The 20,940-nt window shown below is 39.7% G+C and overlaps 2 protein-coding genes across 9 annotated transcripts in view; one reads left to right on the plus strand and one right to left on the minus strand.

Annotated features, from left to right (window-relative positions):
- The window catches only part of enc2 (ectodermal-neural cortex 2), a 29,669-nt gene extending 20,012 nt beyond the window's left edge, over nt 1-9,657 (plus strand). For 2 of the 3 annotated variants that reach the window (XM_067502289.1, XM_067502290.1), the window contains exons 10-12: nt 50-193; nt 342-759; nt 7,742-9,657. In XM_067502289.1, coding sequence (XP_067358390.1) covers nt 50-193; nt 342-728 — 531 coding nt within the window. In that variant the 3' untranslated portion in view covers nt 729-759; nt 7,742-9,657. Of the gene's footprint in view, nt 1-49; nt 194-341; nt 760-992; nt 1,073-7,741 lie in introns of all 3 variants that reach the window. The other variant, XR_010914247.1, reaches the window with a different exon arrangement.
- Nucleotides 9,658-10,745: 1,088 nt separating this feature from the next.
- Nucleotides 10,746-20,940, minus strand: part of akap13 (A-kinase anchoring protein 13) — a 114,131-nt gene continuing 103,936 nt past the window's right edge. For 3 of the 6 annotated variants that reach the window (XM_067502283.1, XM_067502285.1, XM_067502282.1), the window contains 9 exons: nt 20,715-20,870; nt 20,357-20,427; nt 19,153-19,197; nt 17,956-18,006; nt 17,657-17,851; nt 17,257-17,538; nt 16,336-16,455; nt 16,024-16,246; nt 10,746-15,129 (listed from right to left, as the gene is read on the minus strand). In XM_067502283.1, the coding sequence (XP_067358384.1) occupies nt 15,071-15,129; nt 16,024-16,246; nt 16,336-16,455; nt 17,257-17,538; nt 17,657-17,851; nt 17,956-18,006; nt 19,153-19,197; nt 20,357-20,427; nt 20,715-20,870 (1,202 nt within the window). In that variant the 3' untranslated portion in view covers nt 10,746-15,070. The other 3 variants (XR_010914246.1, XM_067502284.1, XM_067502286.1) reach the window with 3 other exon arrangements.

Below are 20,940 nucleotides of genomic sequence, written 5' to 3' on the forward strand. Positions count from 1 at the left end.
AATGGTTTAAGTCTGTTTGAAATCAAACATAAAATCTATATGTTCCCAGGTTGAGCGCTATGACCCCCTCAGTAATAAATGGACTATGATGGCTCCTCTAAGAGATGGAGTCAGTAATGCTGCTGTTGTCAGTGCCAAACTCAAACTCTTCGTTTTTGGAGGGACCACCATACATAGAGACAAGGTCTCCAAGGTTAGTGGATTGGAATTCTTACCTTCCTTACAATTCTTTACCAGCTACCTGTCCACAAGGCTTCTGATAAACTAACAAAATACTCTCACTGAACCCTAATTGCAGCAATAACACACTCTGTCCAACTTGTTGTGTCTTGTTTAATTAGGTTCAGTGTTATGACCCTGTGGGTAACCGCTGGAATATTGCAGCTGAATGCCCCCAACCATGGCGCTACACAGCAGCTGCTGTCCTAGGAAGCCAGATCTTCATCATGGGTGGTGACACTGAATTCACTGCTGCCTCTGCTTATCGCTTCGACTGTGAAACCAATCAGTGGACTCGAGTGGGGGACATGACATCTAAACGGATGAGCTGCCATGCTGTGGCCTCAGGAAATAAACTCTATGTGGTTGGAGGTTATTTTGGGACGCAGCGGTGTAAAACATTAGACTGTTATGACCCCACGTCCGATAGTTGGAACTCTATCACTACAGTGCCTTATTCGCTGATACCCACCGCCTTTGTCAGCACTTGGAAACACCTACCTGCCTAATTGGAAGACACCAGGAGCCACTAATTCCCAGGTACACTGTCACTGACTGACACTAACACATGAGAGGAGGGTTAGACTTATTAGGCAGCTTTCTGAAAAGTGTGTTCAGAATAAGAAAATGTGTTTCTTTTCATGACAAACTTTTGTATTGTCTTTTTTTTTTTGTTGTTGTTGTTTTTTAAGCTAAATGTTAGCAGCAGGTTTCCTTAGCTCAAGCTAAAGCTAACAAGCTGGCTTTCACTGGATGTATCCCTCTCTTTTAAGCTGCGTAGGTAGCTTCTTTCTATGGCAGACTGCAGACAGGATGGTGATGACAACAACAGCAGACTGATTTCCAATCCAGAGTTAAGTAACAGTTAGTGCATATTGGTTTTAGATCAATTTTATAGTTAATGCACATATCGAGTAGTTTTCTCTAAGATCACACACTTCTGTAGCATAATGCTTTATGTGAAGGCTATGGTTGTCTGTCTCTATATGGGGTAATAGACTGGTGATTTGTTCAGGGCATACATATGGTAGTTTCAACTACTGGTAGATTCAATTTGCTAAACAGGGGTCAGAAGGGACATTGACTGGTCTGCAGCCACGCAGCTCCATGCACAGAAAGTCAGATTTTGATCAGCTAAAGTTATATATCATACACATGAACTGTGTTTGTGTATGTTTGGACTCTGTTTGCGTGATAAACTAGACTGACTAAACCTTTCCGTTATTTCCCTGTAGTCTGCTCTATCTCTTCCTGTCTGTTGATGGTTATAAATTGTAGTCATAAAGCCCTGAATTAAGTTCAGGTTTTTTTTAGTTTTTTTTTTTTTTTACAGGAGATAAAGACATTCTGTTCAGTGACGTCTCCAAAAGTTTACGCATCTTGTGTGACCCTACTCATGTTGATATTTAGTTTTACATTTCCTGTCTTGTTGTAGCTCAACATGTATCAGCTGTGTAACCCAGTTGATGTGCTCAACTGGGTTACAAATGCAGAACAGATATATTTATAGTCTGAATATTACTCAGCAGTTATTGTTCTTTGTTTTCATGGAAATTTTCTATAATATATGAAGAGAATTTTAATGCTCAGAACTAAGTTGAACTGAAGCTGCTGCAGATTTGCTAAGTCTGCTCACTGATCCATCTTCACATTTTCAATGTCTCTCTGTTGACTAACCCTGTTTTATCAAAGCTTTCCATGCTGATTTACCTTAAATGAAGCTAATGTATTGAAGATGTCCATCGTTAACAGTACTAGCTAGACATTGGAGAAGATTTCTTTCTTGGCTTGCGTTCTATTTTTCCATTCTCAGGCGAGAGAAAGACAGTGCAGAGAGACAGCAGCATATAAATATACTTCGTACATATCCACACAGTGCCGCATCCTCCTCTACATCATCAGCCCTCTCTTCCCTTTTTACTTGCCCCCACCCCTTCAAAAATTCATGTAATGAAACTGGATTCCCAGAGCAGCCTCCTTCTCTCACATCTGCCTCCTTGTGTACTTGCAGCTTATGTATTTCTCTCATTCATTTATTTGTACGATAATCTATTCGTTCACTTCATGTTTTTGCTCTTTAAATTATTCACCTACATAATTGTTCCCTCTCCAGTATGTTTTATGTTTATATGGCTTTTAGTTGTCTTTTTTTAGCTATGCCTCAATGCATGGTGTGGGATCACACTGGAGATGAGTACCACCTCCAGAGCTCAGAGCAGCTGTAACATCTACCGCCCCCATGGGTCCCCACTGAGCTGGGATAATTGAGGATTGATTGCTCAGTGTAGGCAGTGTTTGCCTTACTTTGTTTTTGTGGTTATTATTTATTCATCATCAAAACAGGACACAAGGTAAAGGCTTAATAATCCATTCAAAGTTATCATTAATTTATTTAAACAGCAGGAATGAAAGTGAGCTGAACAAATCCCTTCAAAACGGCTACAGGCTTTTAAAAGGCTTATTGTTTTCTGGAAGTTATTGTCCAGTTCGTCCATTGCATTGTAGAGGAAAAGTGGTAGAGCTGTTAAAGATATCGAAGGGACTGATGGTGTTTTCATCATCATGTAATGAGCCTGTGCTTTCCAGCAACTCCATAATACTTTGTGCATCAAAATCTAGATGGGGAAATTTCATAACATTTTTACTTGGGACATTAAAAGGCTTGAAGAAAAAAATACTTCATTAGATTAGCAAGCAGAATTTTCAATATGTATTTTATTTATTTATATATTTTTTATTTGTATATTTTAGCAGGCAGTCTTCCTCTAGACCTCCTGCCTGGCAGCTCCAACCTCAGCATCCTTCTACCGACATATTGACAGTCTCTCCTCTGAACATGTCCAAACCACCTCAATCTGTCCTCTCTGACTTTATCTCCAACACATCTAACATGAGCTGTCCCTCTGATGTCCTCATTCCTGATCCTGTCCATCCTCGTCACACCCAAAGAGAACCTCAACATCTTAAGCTCTGCTACCTCCAGCTCTGCCTCCTGTCTTTTCTTCAGTGCCACTGTTTCTAAGCTGAACAACATCACTTGTCTCACCACCGTCCTTAACACCTTTTCTTTCATTCTTGCTGATACTGTTATATCACACAACACACCTGACACTTTTCTCCACCCGTTCCAACCTGCTTGCACTCGCCTCTTCACGTCTTTTCCAAACTCTCTCCGTTGCTCTGAACCATTGACCCGTAGTACTTAAAGTCCTGCACCTTCTTCACCTCTGCTCCCTGTAACCTCACCGTTCAACCTGGGTTCATTGACACACATGTATTTTGTCTAACCTTCATCACTCTAGATTTTCCTCCACCTGCTCCCTGCTCTCACTACAAATCACAATGTCATCTATAAACATCATAGTCCAGGGAGATTCTTGTCTAACCTCATCTGTCAGCCTGTCCATCACCAGAGCAAACAAGAAGGGGCTCAGACCCGATCCTTGATGCAGACCCACCTCCACCTTGAACTCCTCTGTCACACCTACAGCACACCTCACCATGGTCTTACAGCTCTCATACATGTCCTGCACCACTCTAACATACGTCTGTCCCACTCCAGACGTCCTCATACAATACCACAGCTCCTCTCTCGGCACCCTGTCATATTTTTTTTCTAAATCTACGAAGACACAATGCAACTCCCTATGACCTTCTCTGTACTTCTCCATCAGCATCCTCAAAGCAAATACTGCATCTGTTGGACTCTTTCTAGGCATGAAACCATATTGCTGCTCACAAATACTCACCTCTGCCCTTAGCCGAGCTTCCACTACTCTTTCCCACAACTTCATTGTGTGACTCATCAGCTTTATTCCTCTGTAGTTGCCACAGCTCTGCACATCTCCCTTGTTCTTAAAAATTGGTACCAGTACACTTCTCCTCCAGTCCTCAGGCATCCTCTCACTCTCCAAGATCTTGTTAAATAAAGTCACCAGAAACTTTACTGCCACCTCTCCTAGACAGGTTTGTCATCAGGACCAGCTGCCTTTCCGCTCTTCATCCTCTTCAACGTCCTCCTCACTTCACTCTTACTAATCTTTGCTACTTCCTGCTCCACGCCAGTCACCTCTTCTACTCTTTGTTCCCTTTCATTTTCCTCGTTCATCAACTCTTCAAAGTACTCCTTCCATCTTCCCATCACACTCCTGGCACCTGTCAATACATTTCCATCCTTATCTTTAATCACACTAACCTGCTGCACATCCTTTCCATCTCTATCTCTTTGTCTGGCCAACCTGTAAAAATCCACCTCTCCCTCTTTAGTGTCCAACCTAACATACAAGTCCTCATATGCTCTTTGTTTGGCCTTTGCCACCTCTACCTTCACCTTACTCTGCATCTCCCTGTACTCCTGTCTACTCTCTTCAGTCCTGGCAGTGTCTCACTTGGGACTGGCACAAGAAGACACTGAATTGTGTCCCCTTGCTATAAATACTATAGAGGAAAGTTTATACAGTATATGCAAAGGTAGTAGTACACAACTTAATACTTCAAGTACTTGCCTAAGTACCTGGCTACTGTAATCAGGATTGGGAGTTAGAGTAACTTGATTTCTCCTGGAGAATGCAGAGTTTTATTTACAGTCTCCTGGAACAAAAGGACTAATACATTTGTTTTTGCTGTACACTGAAGGCATTTTGTTCAAAAGTTGGATATGAAACGATTTTAAGTTTATTTAAGTGCATGTAAACAGAGTGTTGTTGCAAAGCCCATTGCTGGTGCTGGAAATGCTAAATACCAATTGTTGATACAGAGTGCAGCTGTGATCACACATGATTGGACAAAACATGGATATCAGTAGGTTTTCAACTTTCACCTGCAGTCACAAGATGCGGTGCGTTTGATCATTGACCTTTCCTGTTGGATTGTGTCAACAAAACAAAGGTAACAACAGAAGCCCAAGACAAAATGTATACTTATATTAACATCCAACACAACGCAAGAATTCATAAATGTTCAGGGGTGAGAAAATGTGGAGTATATTTTGATATATTAATAGGCTTTACTTCTTTAGGTTAGAATGTTGACATGTGCTTAAGATCACTTGTGAATATAATTGCGTTCAAGTGGTTCCTGTCTTCTCGCTGAAACGTGTGTGAGCACACACAGACACTCACTCACTCACTCGTTCACTCACTCACTCGTTCATTCAATCAATCCTACTCCACTGCATTTTTAGCCAGGCATCACATCGTTTTCCCGATGGGACTTGTTGGTACTGATAAGTTTAGGTTGGTTTGGACAAACATTTGTGTTTGTGTAATTGTTAATATTTAGAACTATAAAACAGACTACATAAATCCACATTTCTTCTTTTTTTCTATTTGTACTAGGAAAAAAAAACACAAACATGGCTGCCTTAAGGAAAGAATGTCCTTAAATACACGCTTAAACACAATGTGCTTTTCAGCATTGAGTCCGGTTTAGGCACCACATGATCAGGTAGTGTTTAGATTTTAAAATGCAGCCCAATCCATGCTCTAGTTTGCATAAAAGTCAATGTGGACATCTCACATGAGCCCCAAACAGAAAGTTTGATTAAAGGTCAAGTTCATACCTTTTAATTTTAATAATTGCCTTTGTCATTGGGGAAACTGAAAGTGTCAGAACCCTGAACTAACAAGTGGTACAAGCACATCGAAACAAAAACAGCACCAATAAAAGAGGATAATGATGAGCAACAGTGAGCTCAGAAACCTCTGTCAGCAACTTTAAATAAAAATGACCTGAATAATATGGTGATAATTACAGATATGAATCAGTTTTGCCATATTACACTGCCTTAGGGGCAAACGTACTGAAACTGTTGAACGCAAACAAAAACCAAAGGCAAAAACGTAAACATGGTATTTAAAGATCTACATGTTTAAGTGTTTTTCAATTTTCAATTTACTCACAATTAAGATTCTTTTTTACACAATAGAAAAATGAGATTTGGCCAAAGGCACTGGAGAAGGGAATACTAACCTAGTAACATATTTGCATCAGAATTTCCTGAATGATCATTTGGCCTCCAGTAATAATATATTTTTTACAAAGTATATCATAAAAGTTATATAATGTTTGTCTGATGAAAAACAACTCTAACAAGATGACCTGATAAAATACTGTTTGTATTTCTAGTTGCCTAGCAGATCAATAAAAATGTGTCTCTCCTTGAACTCTTTGAACTCACTGAACAGAATTCAGATAGCAGCACAAAAACATATGTAACAGAGAAGATTCATACTGTTGCCTAAGTGCTCACACACACAGACACACTGTAAATGATGATGTGTCAGTGGGTTATTTCCAGAAGCAGGATTACTCAATAACACTAACCTCTGAAGTGTCACTCACACAGTCATCACCCTGTATTTATTAAGATTTAATTTGTTACTGATGTGAAAGTAATTAAAGGCTGAGCTATGAGACTCAAGAACCAGAAGCAGGATTTGCGATTCTGTTTGTTTGCTTTTTAACTTGGAGACCTGGGTGTACATGTGTACAGGACAATCATGTGTTCAGAGTTTCATTATATTTATTCTTTTGTGATGTCGGAAACCATGCAATGTTATTTATATTACTATATAAAAACATTAATTTATGGGATGTATGACATTTTGAAATAGTCCAACATTGTAGTTTGCAGTATAGTAAACAAGCTCTATAAGCTCTAATTAGGATATGGTTTGCTGCTGTTTCCTTTATAGAGATTCAAACTTTGTTATTCCTGTTATCTTCTGATAACTAACAGGAAACTTTGACTTTTGAATCATTTATCTGCACTGTTTGTTTGTGTGGCTATACATATTTAATATTTGACCACATCCATTATGGGCAGAAGGCACTTTCCAGGCTGCTATAAAAAAACAAAAGCAAAACCGTTTGGAAAGACATGTCAATAGATGTTTCTAGTAGAGAGGACACCTTCAGTGGCTTTGAACCATTACTTTGTAAAAGTAGATAAAAATATAATGTGGAAGGATGTGTTCACCGTATCACAGATAAGAGAAGGTTCTTATGCTGGAATACAGTCAAGTTGTCAACATACAGTAACATTTCTTGTTCATGCCAAGATGTTCTATTTTGAACATTCTTCTAAAAGGCCTTGATAGAACTGTAGACAGGCTGCAGTGTTCTTTTTAGAGGGCAGCGCTTTTGTCCTTGCAGTTCTGCCATGTTTACCATTGTTATTCAGTCTTCTGATGGATGCCTTTGCAATATTTACATAGAAATGGAAAATTATAAAGGCTTAACAAAGTACCACTATCTCCAATGATGTAGCAACTTCCAGAGGAAGCTTAACAAAAATCAATAATAATGATGAAAACAGTAGTGCAGCTGTTTCGACTTTTATACGTTCTCTCCCAGATAATATGGTAACAATAAAAGCCAGTGGATTAATGGAACCGAAACTTCACAACAGCTGTTGTTGTTTTGGCTGCTCTGTTGATTTAGACAAACAGATGTAACAGACAGTGATGTCTTTGATGATGATGATCTAAACATTAGTTTCTCTTCTCCATTTGTTCTTCAGGAGCCGGTCTCCAGTTAGATGGGACGTCTCGCTGGAGGAGAATCTCTGAGGCTGCAGCTCCACACAGGACCAATCCTTACAAGAAGAAACTCCACTTCACTGACTGAGTCCTGAATGGTGGCGTTAACAAGCAACAGTAAACCACCACGCTTTTAACAAATACAGGCAGAATTACTCTGAACATGAGGCTTCCAACATAATGTGATATTACTTTTATGGACACTTTGATAAACTGATGGATGGGTGCTTTTGTTTACTGACTGATCATACAAGATGATGAGGTGTGTGTGTGTGTGTGTGTGTGTGTGTGTGTGTGTGTTAATGTCGTCTTTGTGCTGGAATCCTGTAAATTCATTCCAATCTAAAGGCAGAAACTGTGAGTGCTGCCACTTAATTCCCTTTTAAAAATTCAACAAATCAGAAAAAAAAAACCAGGATTACAGTTTTGTGGTAGTAAACCTATAGTACTTTTTTAAATGTGGGACTTGTGAGTTAACAGCACGTTCTCAGTGGAAGAACACAACAGCATTTTCAAGTGTCTGTTTTTTGTCTGATGTTTGTAATATCAGAAACTCCGCAGCATTTTACAAATTTCATCAGTGCTGTGAATTGTACATACAAAACCTGCAGAGGAGGAGATGAACCAAGTCCTCTACATACAGGGTATGATAATTCTCACAACACATCACCAAATACACTATATAGAAACCTTAGTGATCAGTGACGTAAACTGTTCACCTATCAATACCCAAGCAGACTGTTAACAGCCAGTATCTTTAAAAAAAAAACAAAAAACAGTTAATCTTCTGTAGTTAAAAGTCCTGACTAAAACTGAAGGATGCAGCACAATTCCTAACAACTAGAACTATTGGAGGTGTCAATGAAAGATCAGTTCTTTATTATAAATGTAATTGTTACCATACGATGATCTTTCCTCTGACCTATGTTTTAGTGCTAATGTAGAAACAGTTTGATCCTGATTGTGTCGTACTCGATTCACTACGTTAACTTAATGTTATCATTTGGGTGGTGAGGATGGTAACAGATCTCTGCTGATGCCTGCTGGACACTCATGAGACTTGTGCCCAAAAGTAAATAACAGTATTTGGTTACTACTTCTTCTTTCTGCCTTTGCTGAGTGCCAAAGTGTGGAGGCCTTTGCTACCGAACATAAAACCATTAGGAAATACATTTTAGTGGATGATTGGATTTAATTAAGATTTACGTGTGAGTTTAACACTTCAAGTGGCACATGAGTGTTTTTGTAGTTCCAGTGGCAAGTTTATTCTTAAAGGAGGGTGTGCAACTGAAACAATTAAACCAGAGCTGTGGCACAAGTCTTACAAAGTATTTTGTTTTTCCAGACATGCCCTTAGTGTTTTTTTTTTTTAAATTGTACAAGACGCACAGAAGAGCTACATGTACGGTGTGTCCTGCAGAAACCACCACTGCCAAAATTCTGCCAAGATTTTGACTCCTTACCACAGCTATATTTTATCAGTACCACCGTGTGTGCTTTTGTTGTTTATGAATGCATAAGTTAGCGGTGGTGTTTCTTTGTCCCAGAGGTGTCAAATATCTGCAAGCAGGAGGTAACAGCAGCTGTCACTATGTAAATAAAAAGGTTTCTGCAGGACAAATATTCATCATTTTTGAGAACTTGTATTGTCTATTATACTGTACAGTATTTCTGGTTCTTAAGTCCTTTGCATTTGTCCCCTGTCCAACTCTGCAATGAGCTGTGGTCAAGACACAACAGACTGAGAGTGTAGAAACTTTTGATTGAAGTTGGATTTTTATCTATTGCACAACTGTTTTTAGAGTTTTGAAAGTTAAGGAGCTTCTTTGAGGTAACAATATTAGATACTGTATCTTTGTACTGGAGAAAATAAAAGTGGTTAACTGTTTGAACTATGTAGCTCTTGTTTGCGAATATTTCTTTAAAACATTAGATAAGAGACATGGGGAAGTAAAAATTTTAAGTTTCAATGTTGAAGCTTATGTAGCTGAATAAAAAGATGATCAATTCAGAGCAGGGGTACCCAAGCCACTGTGCCAATCCAGGTGTGTGTAGTCAGTCAGAAGCTAGAAGATTACTTGATCCAGACTAGTTTGACAGTTTATGCACTCAAAATTGGGCTGGGTATAAAAGACTGCAAGATACTTAACACCCAAACCGCCCGCCACCAGCTGTTCCGGGTGTGCAAGGCCCAAGCCTGGAATAATTGGAAAGGGTTGCCTCAAGAATAGCATCTGTCATTTAAAAAAAATTAAAAAGTCAAATCAACGTGCAGACAAATGATCTGCTGTAGTGACCCTGAGCTTACAGGATAAGCTGAATTAAAAAAAAAACAGAAAATTATTTTAATCCACAAATTAAATTTAAGGAGCAGAAACTAAAGAGATTTAAAACATTAAGTAAACTAAAGACAAATTTAAACTAGATAAAATTTTCTTCAGATGTTCGAAGTTTTCTACTGAAATGATATCTGACTGCAATCCTCCCTTATTCATTTTTGCTTTAGTCAGAACAGAGAAGACCATTAGGTATATTTAGCTGTATCAAACAGATCTGGGCACATTTGAATGGTTCCATCTCAAAATGGGATCCTTTCTTTAGTGAACTCCAACATGTCTGTGTCCATCTAACCCTGCTGGTATTTGAGTATTGCTCTCCTTCCCACAAATTGCATGGATTTAGTGAACTCCCAAACTCCCCATGTGTCAGACCATACTGCACACCTTTATTAAACCTGACAAAGGAAACAGAATTTGAATTCCTGTTGTGTATATATTTAATTACATTTATCCCCCACATGACAAACCCCTTCCATGTCAGACGTGGAGTTTCCTCTAGTACCTCTATAACAAATATTGCACATTATAAGCTTTACTAGTACAGTAAGTCATGTTTTCTCTTGTACATGTTTAATTTGTTGTGGTAAATCGTTTTCATCCCATTTAGTCCTTCCTTACATCAAAACACACACAAACTTCACATGAAAACAGCAAAATTATTTATTGAAGAGAAAAAAAAAATCACTGTACATTTTCAAAACAGCAAAAGGACAGATAAATAAATCTTATTAAAATCCACAGGTGGATACTTTGGAAGTTTGGATTTTTACATAAAGTATTTACAACAATTTAATGTATTGCTTTTTTAATACATAAAATTAGAAAAAGAAATTGTACCTTCTTGTTTTAGTACAAATACAGTTCAAAGGCTCTAACATACAGTGCTATAACTGTAAGGTCTAATGTGGTTTTAGAAAATTCCTTACGAATTGGTTTAGTAACATCTTAGTGCACACAAAATGCGAACAATAGAGGAGTGAACATTTCAAGCTTTGGTTCCTCCTCACACTGATATTTATGATCAAGTTTCTTTGGTGATTTAGCTTAATGTATTTCAGGGATTCAATATCAGAACTAAACGGTACAAAAGGTAAACAACAAAACAGTCCTCAATATGTAATTCACTGGACTAATTTCTACTGTTTGAAAATGCAGCCAGGATGACACTGTGGGGAGTTGTCTGATTGAGTGAGGTGGGTGGATAGTAAGTGTTAATTGGTATTGAAACTAATCTCCCTGCTTGGGCCAGTACTTAAGGCTGTAGCCTTAATGGCATTGCTGGTGCTGCTACAGGGGAGTGTGTTTATTCCAAGTATCAAGTATCCAGTACCTTAAGGTAAGACACGTTTGAGTCTTACCTTAAGACCTTAAGCTGAACAATCTTGTCTCAATGCTAACATTCTGGATTTTATATCATTGTCTCACCAGCACATGCAGCTTGCTTGAATTTTTTTTTTTTCAGGGCAACTGTCTGTCAGTAAGGCCTGAGAATCCTCATGTCCTTATCGTGAAATTGTTGAAAAAAGATTAATATATTGCAGTAAAAGGAGCAACACTTTTTTTTGCTTGTTAGTTCTTAAGTTTCAGACAACCCTTTTTCTTCGACTTAAATCATGTGACAAACTGCTACAGAAACCAATGTCTGGATTCTGTATTTTAGTCCAACTAAAATTACAAAAGCAACCAGTAAGTAACTAAAGTTACTTAGCTTGTTCGAATGTCAAATCGATCCTTCCATTGGTTAATCATGGAAAAGAAGTATAGCAGTTTGATAATAACTACATGGTGGTTGGGATACAAACCTGCAGGAAAATGTTCACGTTGACTACAAATAAGTGTCCAAAGGAAGTATGTGCTTATCATTCAGAGGACTGAGGAGCATTAACCGCTGTAGGTAATTTTGCTCTGATTACTGGGAGAGGCAAGAGAGAACTGCAGCACAAATGTGCTCTCCTCAGCAGAAAGCTGGGATTTGACAGCTAGCTGAAATATTAGTCTTTATATGAGGCCTCATATGAATTCCTCCTCTGCAGAGAATAAGAGAAGAAAATCAATGTGGTGCAAATGTAAAGCTATGACTTATTAGTGAAGGATGAGAGGGGAGGAATATGAGCCTCAGGGCATTTGCAGTGTATTGGTGTATTATCAACACCAGCAGGGCTGAGCTGCACAGAAGATGAGCTCAGGAAAAGTCACAATATTTGGATTAAAGGCTTCAGTCTGAACAACAGATGCTGCTCTGAGTCATAGTTTTTGTATTTTGTCCTTTTCAGATACAGCACGTAGACTGCAGAGGTACCTCAAAGGGATGTCTGTTGTGAAAGAAAATGTTTGAATCTTTATACATTCAACTCATCATCCAATGCAATGCAAATGTCTTCCAAATAACATTTCAAATAGTCCTCTGTTGGAACTGAAAATCCAAAAAGTTGCTGCTCAGCGGCAACTGGACTTCATTGACATTTTGCCTATCATCTGAAAGGTTTCAGCAGTTTTAACTGACTGATGGGGAATTTCAGGTATTTAACTTTAAGTAGTTAAAACATGTTCAACTAAAGCAACTTTTCATCAAAACCAATAAACTGGTTACTAGGTGTGGAACCTAGCACTGTGTTACTACCAAGGGAATCAGGATTTAAATTTAGTTGCAGGTTATAGCTGTGCCCCCATTAAAAGCAGGTACTGTCCTGCACTGCTGAGTGGCAAATAATGGCTGATGAATACATACACACCTAGTATTGAGTGAGCATCCTAGGTGGGAATTAGCCGATTTATCTTCCTGGGGCTTTGGCTCTGCTGTCAAAATACATATCACAATGCATTGGAGCGACTTTTACCCCAGGCGAAGATCTTCAATTTTAGTCCCTGGGACAGAAAATGTCAAAAACTTTCTGGTGGAAATGCTGCTCATCACCAAACCGAGTTTCAGCATTAACAGCAGTTTACACTTTGACATGTGAAAATACACAGATTGGGGGGCAGCGCTCCACATATGACCTTAACAACCATCAATGTGTTAGTGGCTCTACAGAGATCAAATACTGAAACTCCCAACTAGTCAGTCAGAAAACTGATAAAGTCTTTTAAATAAAAGATAAAACCTCAAGAAACAAGTCCAGTTGCCATAAAAAAGTACTTTTGGGATAACAGAGTCTGAAAATACTGCTGTATATATATCTTGAGTTCAGTTCACACTCTAATTTCAATTTATTCAGAAGAGCTCTACCAAAATAAAAGCATGACTCAGGTGAACCCTGACTGTGGGGTATAAAGTAAAGTGTCAATAACTGGGTGTAAAATAATGATCAGGGGACATATGGGACGAAAGTTAAACACAGCGATGCTTTAACAAATCCAATTGGTTTTCTTTACTTCCAATGTTGAATATAAACTTAGTGATTGTCTCGCATTAGAAAACTTACAAAATAAGGCTGGGTGATATGAGTGATGCCAACATCACAATATTAATGTATACACTTTTCTCACTGCCAACACTTATCAAAATGAGGCAAATATTAAAGTTAAAATTGCATTTAAAATATTCCATATTGATTTCTCTTCATGCAGGTTAAGAGGTGCTCAAATAACCCAGCAGGTCTGACCTGATGTACTGGTCCACAGAGGTGTGTGGAGGTGACACAGTTCAGTCAAACTGATGTTCAACACAGTGAAGTGGAGAAAAGCTCTTTGTACATCACTAACATTGTTCTATAAGACTATACCTAATACAACATGAAACTTGAATTTACTCTTCTGTCATTTTAAGTCATACTACTAGGACAAAGAACTGCATTATTTGACACTAACTGGAAGAAAACCGTGTTCAGTTGGTACATTTCTAATTCATTAATTGCTTTCAAGTAGATGGGCGAACAAAAGAATAACAATAAGTGACATGCATCTACAGGCAAGCATGTGTGCTTGAGTGATGACAGTTATTTTGAGCACGAAATCAAATATTGAACTTTCAGGGCTCCATATGAACAGGCAGTTAAAAACAAATGTTGCAATAATAAAAGAAGTTGTGTTTAAAAAGAGCTTTTCTTCCAAGATGCTCATATTTTCCATGTAACTGGTGCCAAAATATTGAAAAGAAAGTCTGATTGATTCTTCGAAAAGGAAAGATCCTTAAAATAAAGCATCACTCTCTCATATATAAAGTGCTTGTTAAAACCTTTGTATTTTGATAATATTGGTTGGATGACTCTTCTACAGAGCTCTAACATTTCACAATTGAAGGCAACGATCATCCACCAAACCCAATTAATTTCTGAAAGTTATTATCAAACAGCTGCTTTGAGCTAAGGCACTAAGTATCAACCAGGTTTTTAGTAATGAGCCGAGCTCATTACTATTCATTCATCCATCTCTCTTTGGGCACTGACCTGTCATTGATTGATGTGCCTGTGTCCTCACGGTTCACTGACCTCGGTGAGACAGTGAAAAACGGTGGACTCTTACAAGGGTCTGATAAAACTCAAACAAATCAAGTTTCCCCACACAAGTTCAGCCTGGGAGCTGACCTGCAGAACTGCTTCCTGAAACTCAGCAACAGAAGCATCTAAAGCTAACATTAGCAATATTTCATTTATTATTAGTTTGTGTTAAAGCTAAGGTTGGCTACAGTTTAAAGTCTTGAGGGAGAGTTGACCCAAAGCACCATGTGAAACTACCACAATGTCAGACTCACTGATGAATCGAGGTCCTATGTTCCCCACATGGATTATGTTTGCTCCTTGGCTGTCGGTCACATCTGTGTGTCGGGGGAGTAATTTTTGGCACAATAAGCTTCTCCTGATTAGATGATAAGTTAGTCCTTATTCCTCATCCACGAAGGTCCTGCCGTGGTCCTGTTTGTCTGACAGGAAGGCTGAGACAGTGTCGAGTGGCTGGACTGTCAACCATGAGAGTCCTGTTTGCTGCATTAGCTGGTAGGAAGGTTAGAAGCTTCCATCTGCATCATTCAAACCTTCAACAGAAGAAGATGTCCCCATCATTCTGAGGGTCCAACATCACTGTCGATTTGGCTTCTGAAGATACAGAAAGACACAACTAAAGATCTGGCTAACAAACAGTCAATGTTCTCAGAAACCTTAATTATTTTCTAGTTTTTCTTTAAAACTCCAGGGTTGGTTGCCATCACGGAGGCTAGAAAGAAGGTTGAATCAGATGAGTGACTTTCTGCGATGAGAAGTGCTAATGACCATTTTCATTGTGTTTTTTTCTGGTGGCACAAAGAGCTAGAAGCTAATCCTGGAAACCAAGCAACAACTCAGAGGTCAGAGGTTTTAATCCAACTAGGATGTGAGCATCAGATCTGTCAGCAAAGTGAAAACTAAAGAGCCTATAAGCAACTTCAAAGTGCTTGAACCAAGTTTCCAAAAATGAGCCTCTACTAAATTCTCAGTGAAGTATTTAAACGCACAAAGAAGTCTCTTTGGCAAGTTCCTCATTTCCTGTAGACAGAAAATGTGGCACGTGTCACATTTAGAAACAGTTCATCTAGTGATGGTTTTCCTGAACTCTAGTGAGTCTCCACTTGGAGGAAGAGAGATGAAGCCTCAAGGTGAAGGAGTATATATTGAGATCAGAGATTATGTGGAGACAGAGTGAGGACTTTTGAAACTTCCCTTGTATCATTTTAATACTTCACTTTTTGTACAGGTTCAACAAACCAGGTATCACATATTAATCAGTGAGTTTTGGGAATGGTACCTCTGGACAGAGTGAGGAAAGCTGGTCCCCATTTTCAGTCTTAGGCTAAGATAACCAGCTAAGTTTAGGTTTATATGTGCTATACTGAAGGCCTAACTCTCTACCTGTATTTCCCACAGATAAGCTTTTTTAAAGAGTGGGGGGATACACAGATAAGAAAAGATCCTAAAGACATCGGAGACTTTTGTGAGATAAAATTCCAGGTTCACCTGTCTGTGCCGGCTCCCCTCCCTTCCCCTTCTTCTTCTTCTTGTCTTTCTTCTCTTTGGGTTTGGCCAGCTGCAGCAGTCTGGAGGGGAGCTGGGACTCCTTCTCTGCTCCCTGAGACTTAGAGGAACACGAGGAGGAGAAAGGGTTGAAGTTTTTGCTCATCCTCTTAGATCCGATGCGGAGGAAAGGTTCTTTGGTTGGGGCAGAGGATGACATCTCCACCTGTAGAACATTCAGAGGAGACTTGTTATAGTTCAAGAAACACATGGCTTTGTTCTCCATCTGCACTTTTCTAAAAATAATATATTCACCTCCTTTGGTGGTTCTGCTGCTTCTTTTGAATCCAGATCCAGAGACCCGGAGCTGTGAAACTTTATGGAGTCATCAGAGGTGGTAGAGGGAGTCCTCTGGTATCTCTGGAGCTGCTCCGACTGGAAATAATACACAGAGAGACGTTAAGAGAGACATGAAGCCACAAAGACATGTAGCCAGTGTTTCATCTCTAATTCTGTAGGTGCACCCTTTCAGGAGAGCTCTGATTGTATTTCTGGGTCCAGATCTCAGACCATAATTTGATATGTCTCAGCATTTTGAACCATAGATAAACTCGGAGCTATAAAACCTGCCACCACAGGAAGTGAGCACTGAGCTGAAAGAGCAGCTTCACACAGCGGGTAATAGGTGACCTCAGCTGTACAAAGGTTAAATGTGCTTAAAGAGAGCTGCTAATGACTTCTGCATCCTCGTCAAACTGACATACGAGAGTTCCAACAATCCCTGTCTAATAATCAATCAATGAATTAATCAATCAGGAACTGTGACTGGTAATACTCACAGGCAGACTGAGGTTTCTTTCCCGTAGCTGTGGACATTTTTGTCTTCATTCAGAGCTCAAACTGAAAGTCAGCCATCACTAATAAGTCTACAAATTTTAGGCTTATAGGCTTCAGATTTGTATATCTGTTAATGGAATTGGAATCTGTATCCCCAGAAGTCTAATATTAAAGCAATGGGATAAGGAAATCCTCAGTGTTAATTATCGCTATCCTCTTTCTCACGAATGGCCTTTTGCATTTTTTGCACCACAAACTTAAGAGCTCTCATCACACACACAGACCTGTAGAGGTGGACGTCTGTGCTGCTCTCACTACTGCTGATGACTGAAGAATGAAGTTAATAATGCACTAATGTGTTTCTGCCTGCATCCGTGTGAAAATCCCCCAGACCCTGACCTCATCTCTCCTCAGGCCCTCCAGTCTGTCAGTGTCCCTCCTCAGGGTCTCCTTGTCTCTCTCCAGCCTTCTCTGGGCCTCCTTTAGCCTTTCCACTTCTCTCTGGAACTCCTCTTTCTTGCTCTGCAGAGTCTCCCTCTCCTCCCACAGCTGCTGTTGCCTCCTCCTGGTCTCCTCCTCCTCCTCTCTGAGCCTCTCCTCCCGCTCTTCCATATCTCTCTCCTTAACCTCCCATTCCCTCTCTCTCCTCCTTTTCTCCTCTTGATATGCAGCCTGCTGCTTCTGAAACCAAACACAAGGGAGTATCAGGGTTAAACAGAGTTAGGTGTACTACTATTGCACTGTGCTTCAGATAAATATGTGTGACACAGATTTGCATTGAACAAAGCACTGAAAGAACCTGCAGGCTGGCTGCTTCCTGTCTCTGTCTCTCTAGACTCCTGTGTTTCTCCTGCTCGACGACGGAAGAGGGACGGGAGGACGACGAGGATGAAATTGAAGAAGATGATGAGTGTCTGGAGAAGTTGGCGCTGAGCCTGTCGTTCAGTGCCTGACGCTGGTCCTCGATGAAGGAGTCCTGCTGGACCACCACTGCCTGTAGTCAGGAAAAGGTTTGAGCTGAATTTTAATAAAAGGTGTAAACAGGCTAAAATGATGTGTGTGTGTCTGTGTGTGTGTGTGTGTGCGCGCTTCTGGTACCTGCAGTAGAATCAGCAGGTCGTGAAGATGTGTCACAGTGTGCTGGACCTGCTGGAGGAAGAATTAGAGCATGAAATGACACTGAGCAGAGCTGCACATTTTTAACCTCAGTCTGGATAAATGTGCATTCTCAGACCAATCTCTGGATACAAAAAAAGATTTTTCAGCCCAGATCTCCCGCACTGACGATGCAGGGAACTGTTAATCCCAGCTGTACATTAATTAACAGCTTTTCAACAATGGTGTGACAATGCCTGCTGAGAGCAGTGTAATGGGAGAAGCCGACAGGGGATCTGAAGGCGGACTGGAATTGCACTTTCCACTGCACTTTTTGTTGTCTCACTGGGAATGTTTCTGTAGGGGAAACAATATGCCTCTTTTGTAATTTTGTAGAAAAAAACCCACTGAACTTCCACCTGCTTTACTAAAACGGATTGCTTCATGTTGTGTAAAGATTTTATTCCCGAACTTACAAATGACGAGAGGGTGGCAGAAAGCATTGACACAGTGTTTCTGACTGCAGTATACTGAGGGCCTAATCAGACAGATGCTTTTGAGCAGCTTGGCACAGGTTTTTGTAATTTATTTCTATGACAGTGAAGAGTTTGATACACTGCTTTTGCAATGGAACACCTCATGTTTGTCCACACTATGCACCTTGGGTTTTTTGCAGTTAAAAAAAGTTGTGTTTTTCAATCAGATGAACTGAGAGATCTTACGATTGACAGCAGATTACCAAACTGTCCGCACTCATCCATGTAGTGACCATTACTCAGGCAAATCTCGTGATGAGCTGATCTCCTGCCTTCGATCTCTCCCCTTTCTGTCCCATGTACCCACATCGATCTCTGTTTCTGTGTCATAGTTGAGAGCAGTCTCTCACTCTGTACCAGAGCCAGAGAAGGTGCCCTCCACTTCTATTTTGCAGATTTTCACAGAAATGACGAAAGTCTCTATAACAGAGATGTTTACCTATTTAGTGGTGGGTTAGGATAAGGACAGTGATCTAATGGTTGTCTAGTAACAGTAAAACAAAAACATGCAGTAAGCATCTACAAAGCGTTCTCTCTAATTAGGGCCCTTCAACATAAAAAAAGTCAGTGTGACACACCTCGGGTTTGTGAACCAAAAAGCTTGTCCTGCAGAGTTAAGTCTGCTGAGTTGTAAACAGAGGACAGGGCTGAAGAATCTGCTTACCTCATTGCTCCTCTTCAACAACATCTGTAGGCTGGCTGTAGCTCCCTGTGACACACACACAGTGTTGATATTAACATTTTGAGCACATTTATAACATCTATGTTGCATAATGTAGCAGAGAGCTGTTGGAAAGACACAGAGGAACTATGTGACTCTGTGGATGAAGCTAGTGTTTGGAGAGCTGCTTGGACTTTGGAATTATACAATGCACCTCAATCCTCAATTATGTTAGTGTCACACCATTAGCTCTTCATCAGTAACACTCACATAAAACACGAGATGAGCGTCATCTAGAGCCTAGTGGTTATTCAATGATGATTAAACTCTTTTCTGACAAGTTTTCCTGGATGGTGAGAAACATTTTACGCACAAATTAACAATCAAACAAATAAAAAAAAAGATTTATTTAACCCATACAGCATGCTGGAGGAAAGAGCAAATCATTTCCAGTTATTTTAGAGTCAACAACATGCTGAATAAAATGGAGAAACATGGGTGGAAAGAAAGAAAAATAAATATTTGCTGAGACCTGTAGAAATGCTCCTAAAAACTGGGCCAAAGAAATATCTAGTGTGGATAATTGGATTTCCTCAATATATAACATATGCATTATGTGACGGAGATTACTTAATTACTTTTGACCTAATAATATAATAAAATCAAATATTTATTATGATCAGACCAGATCAGTGATAGATTTAGTTCCAACCTTGCCCTCCCACTAGTGCTACTACTAGATGCAGATACTAAGGTGGAGCTGGATCAAACTACGGATTATTTACTCTGTGTGACTGTGTATCGCCCACTGTGGGACTCAGCAGATTTATGACAGCACAGCCTGACAGACAGGTCAAAACACAATTTTGAGGTCAATAATTCAGTACTAGGCCTTTAAATAACTCTCAGCTAAATCTGGGCATTAATAACCAAGAGATATTCCTCTCAATAACAGGTTGACCTGGTAATAATATGTTCCAGTATAACAAATATTTTAACAAAGGGGAATAACAGAGTGTGTAACTTCCATAGTGCTACTGTAATCAGATAACATCACACTGATGTGCAGGGGTTGGTTAATCACTGGCTTTAAGACATTTCTGCTTCATGCCTATTTAAGCTTAGAAGGAGCTCTGGGAACAAGATGCATTCATAAATAATGCATCGTGGAGACACATACTGTATATAGACACAAACAAACACATACCTTCTTCAACACGCTGTCTGACTCAGTCCTGCGGAGGTCCAGTGATTCATCCCCCTCCTCCTTCTCTCCATCTGAGGCCAGAGAAGGAGAGAGCAGAGGAAGGATTGAAGGAGTTTAGATGTGATACAGGTTCTCTCTCTGCAGGATAAACCTGCTGTAATGTAGTCATTTTAAAACAGCTTCTCAAAGGAAACTGATGATTCACAACTGACTGTTACTGTATAGACCTGCTGTCAGTTGGAGCAGCAGGATGCAAGAACATTAATAGAACTTCTGAACAATAAAGACTCAAATCTTTATGTGTCTTAAATGTGTAGTTAATAGCCTGTGTGTGTCTCCCAATGTGTTAGTGACTTACTCTTGCTGCTGTTCATCTGATGACTGTCAAAACCTCCGAATGTCTCAGCTCTCCGGGGCAGACAGACCGGTCCCACATTGCCCCCTGTCAGGACAGCTACTGCACTGCAGCTTGCTCCACCAACACCACTGTTGACTAAAGCATGCAGTGTCTCCACTGGACACACAGGAGAAAAAAAATAACGCATCTAGCAGTAACATTTTATTTGTGACACTCACACAGCCAT

Source organism: Channa argus, chromosome 4, assembly GCF_033026475.1.
Source record: "Channa argus isolate prfri chromosome 4, Channa argus male v1.0, whole genome shotgun sequence".
In the NCBI taxonomy this organism is placed as follows: Eukaryota; Metazoa; Chordata; class Actinopteri; order Anabantiformes; family Channidae; genus Channa; species Channa argus.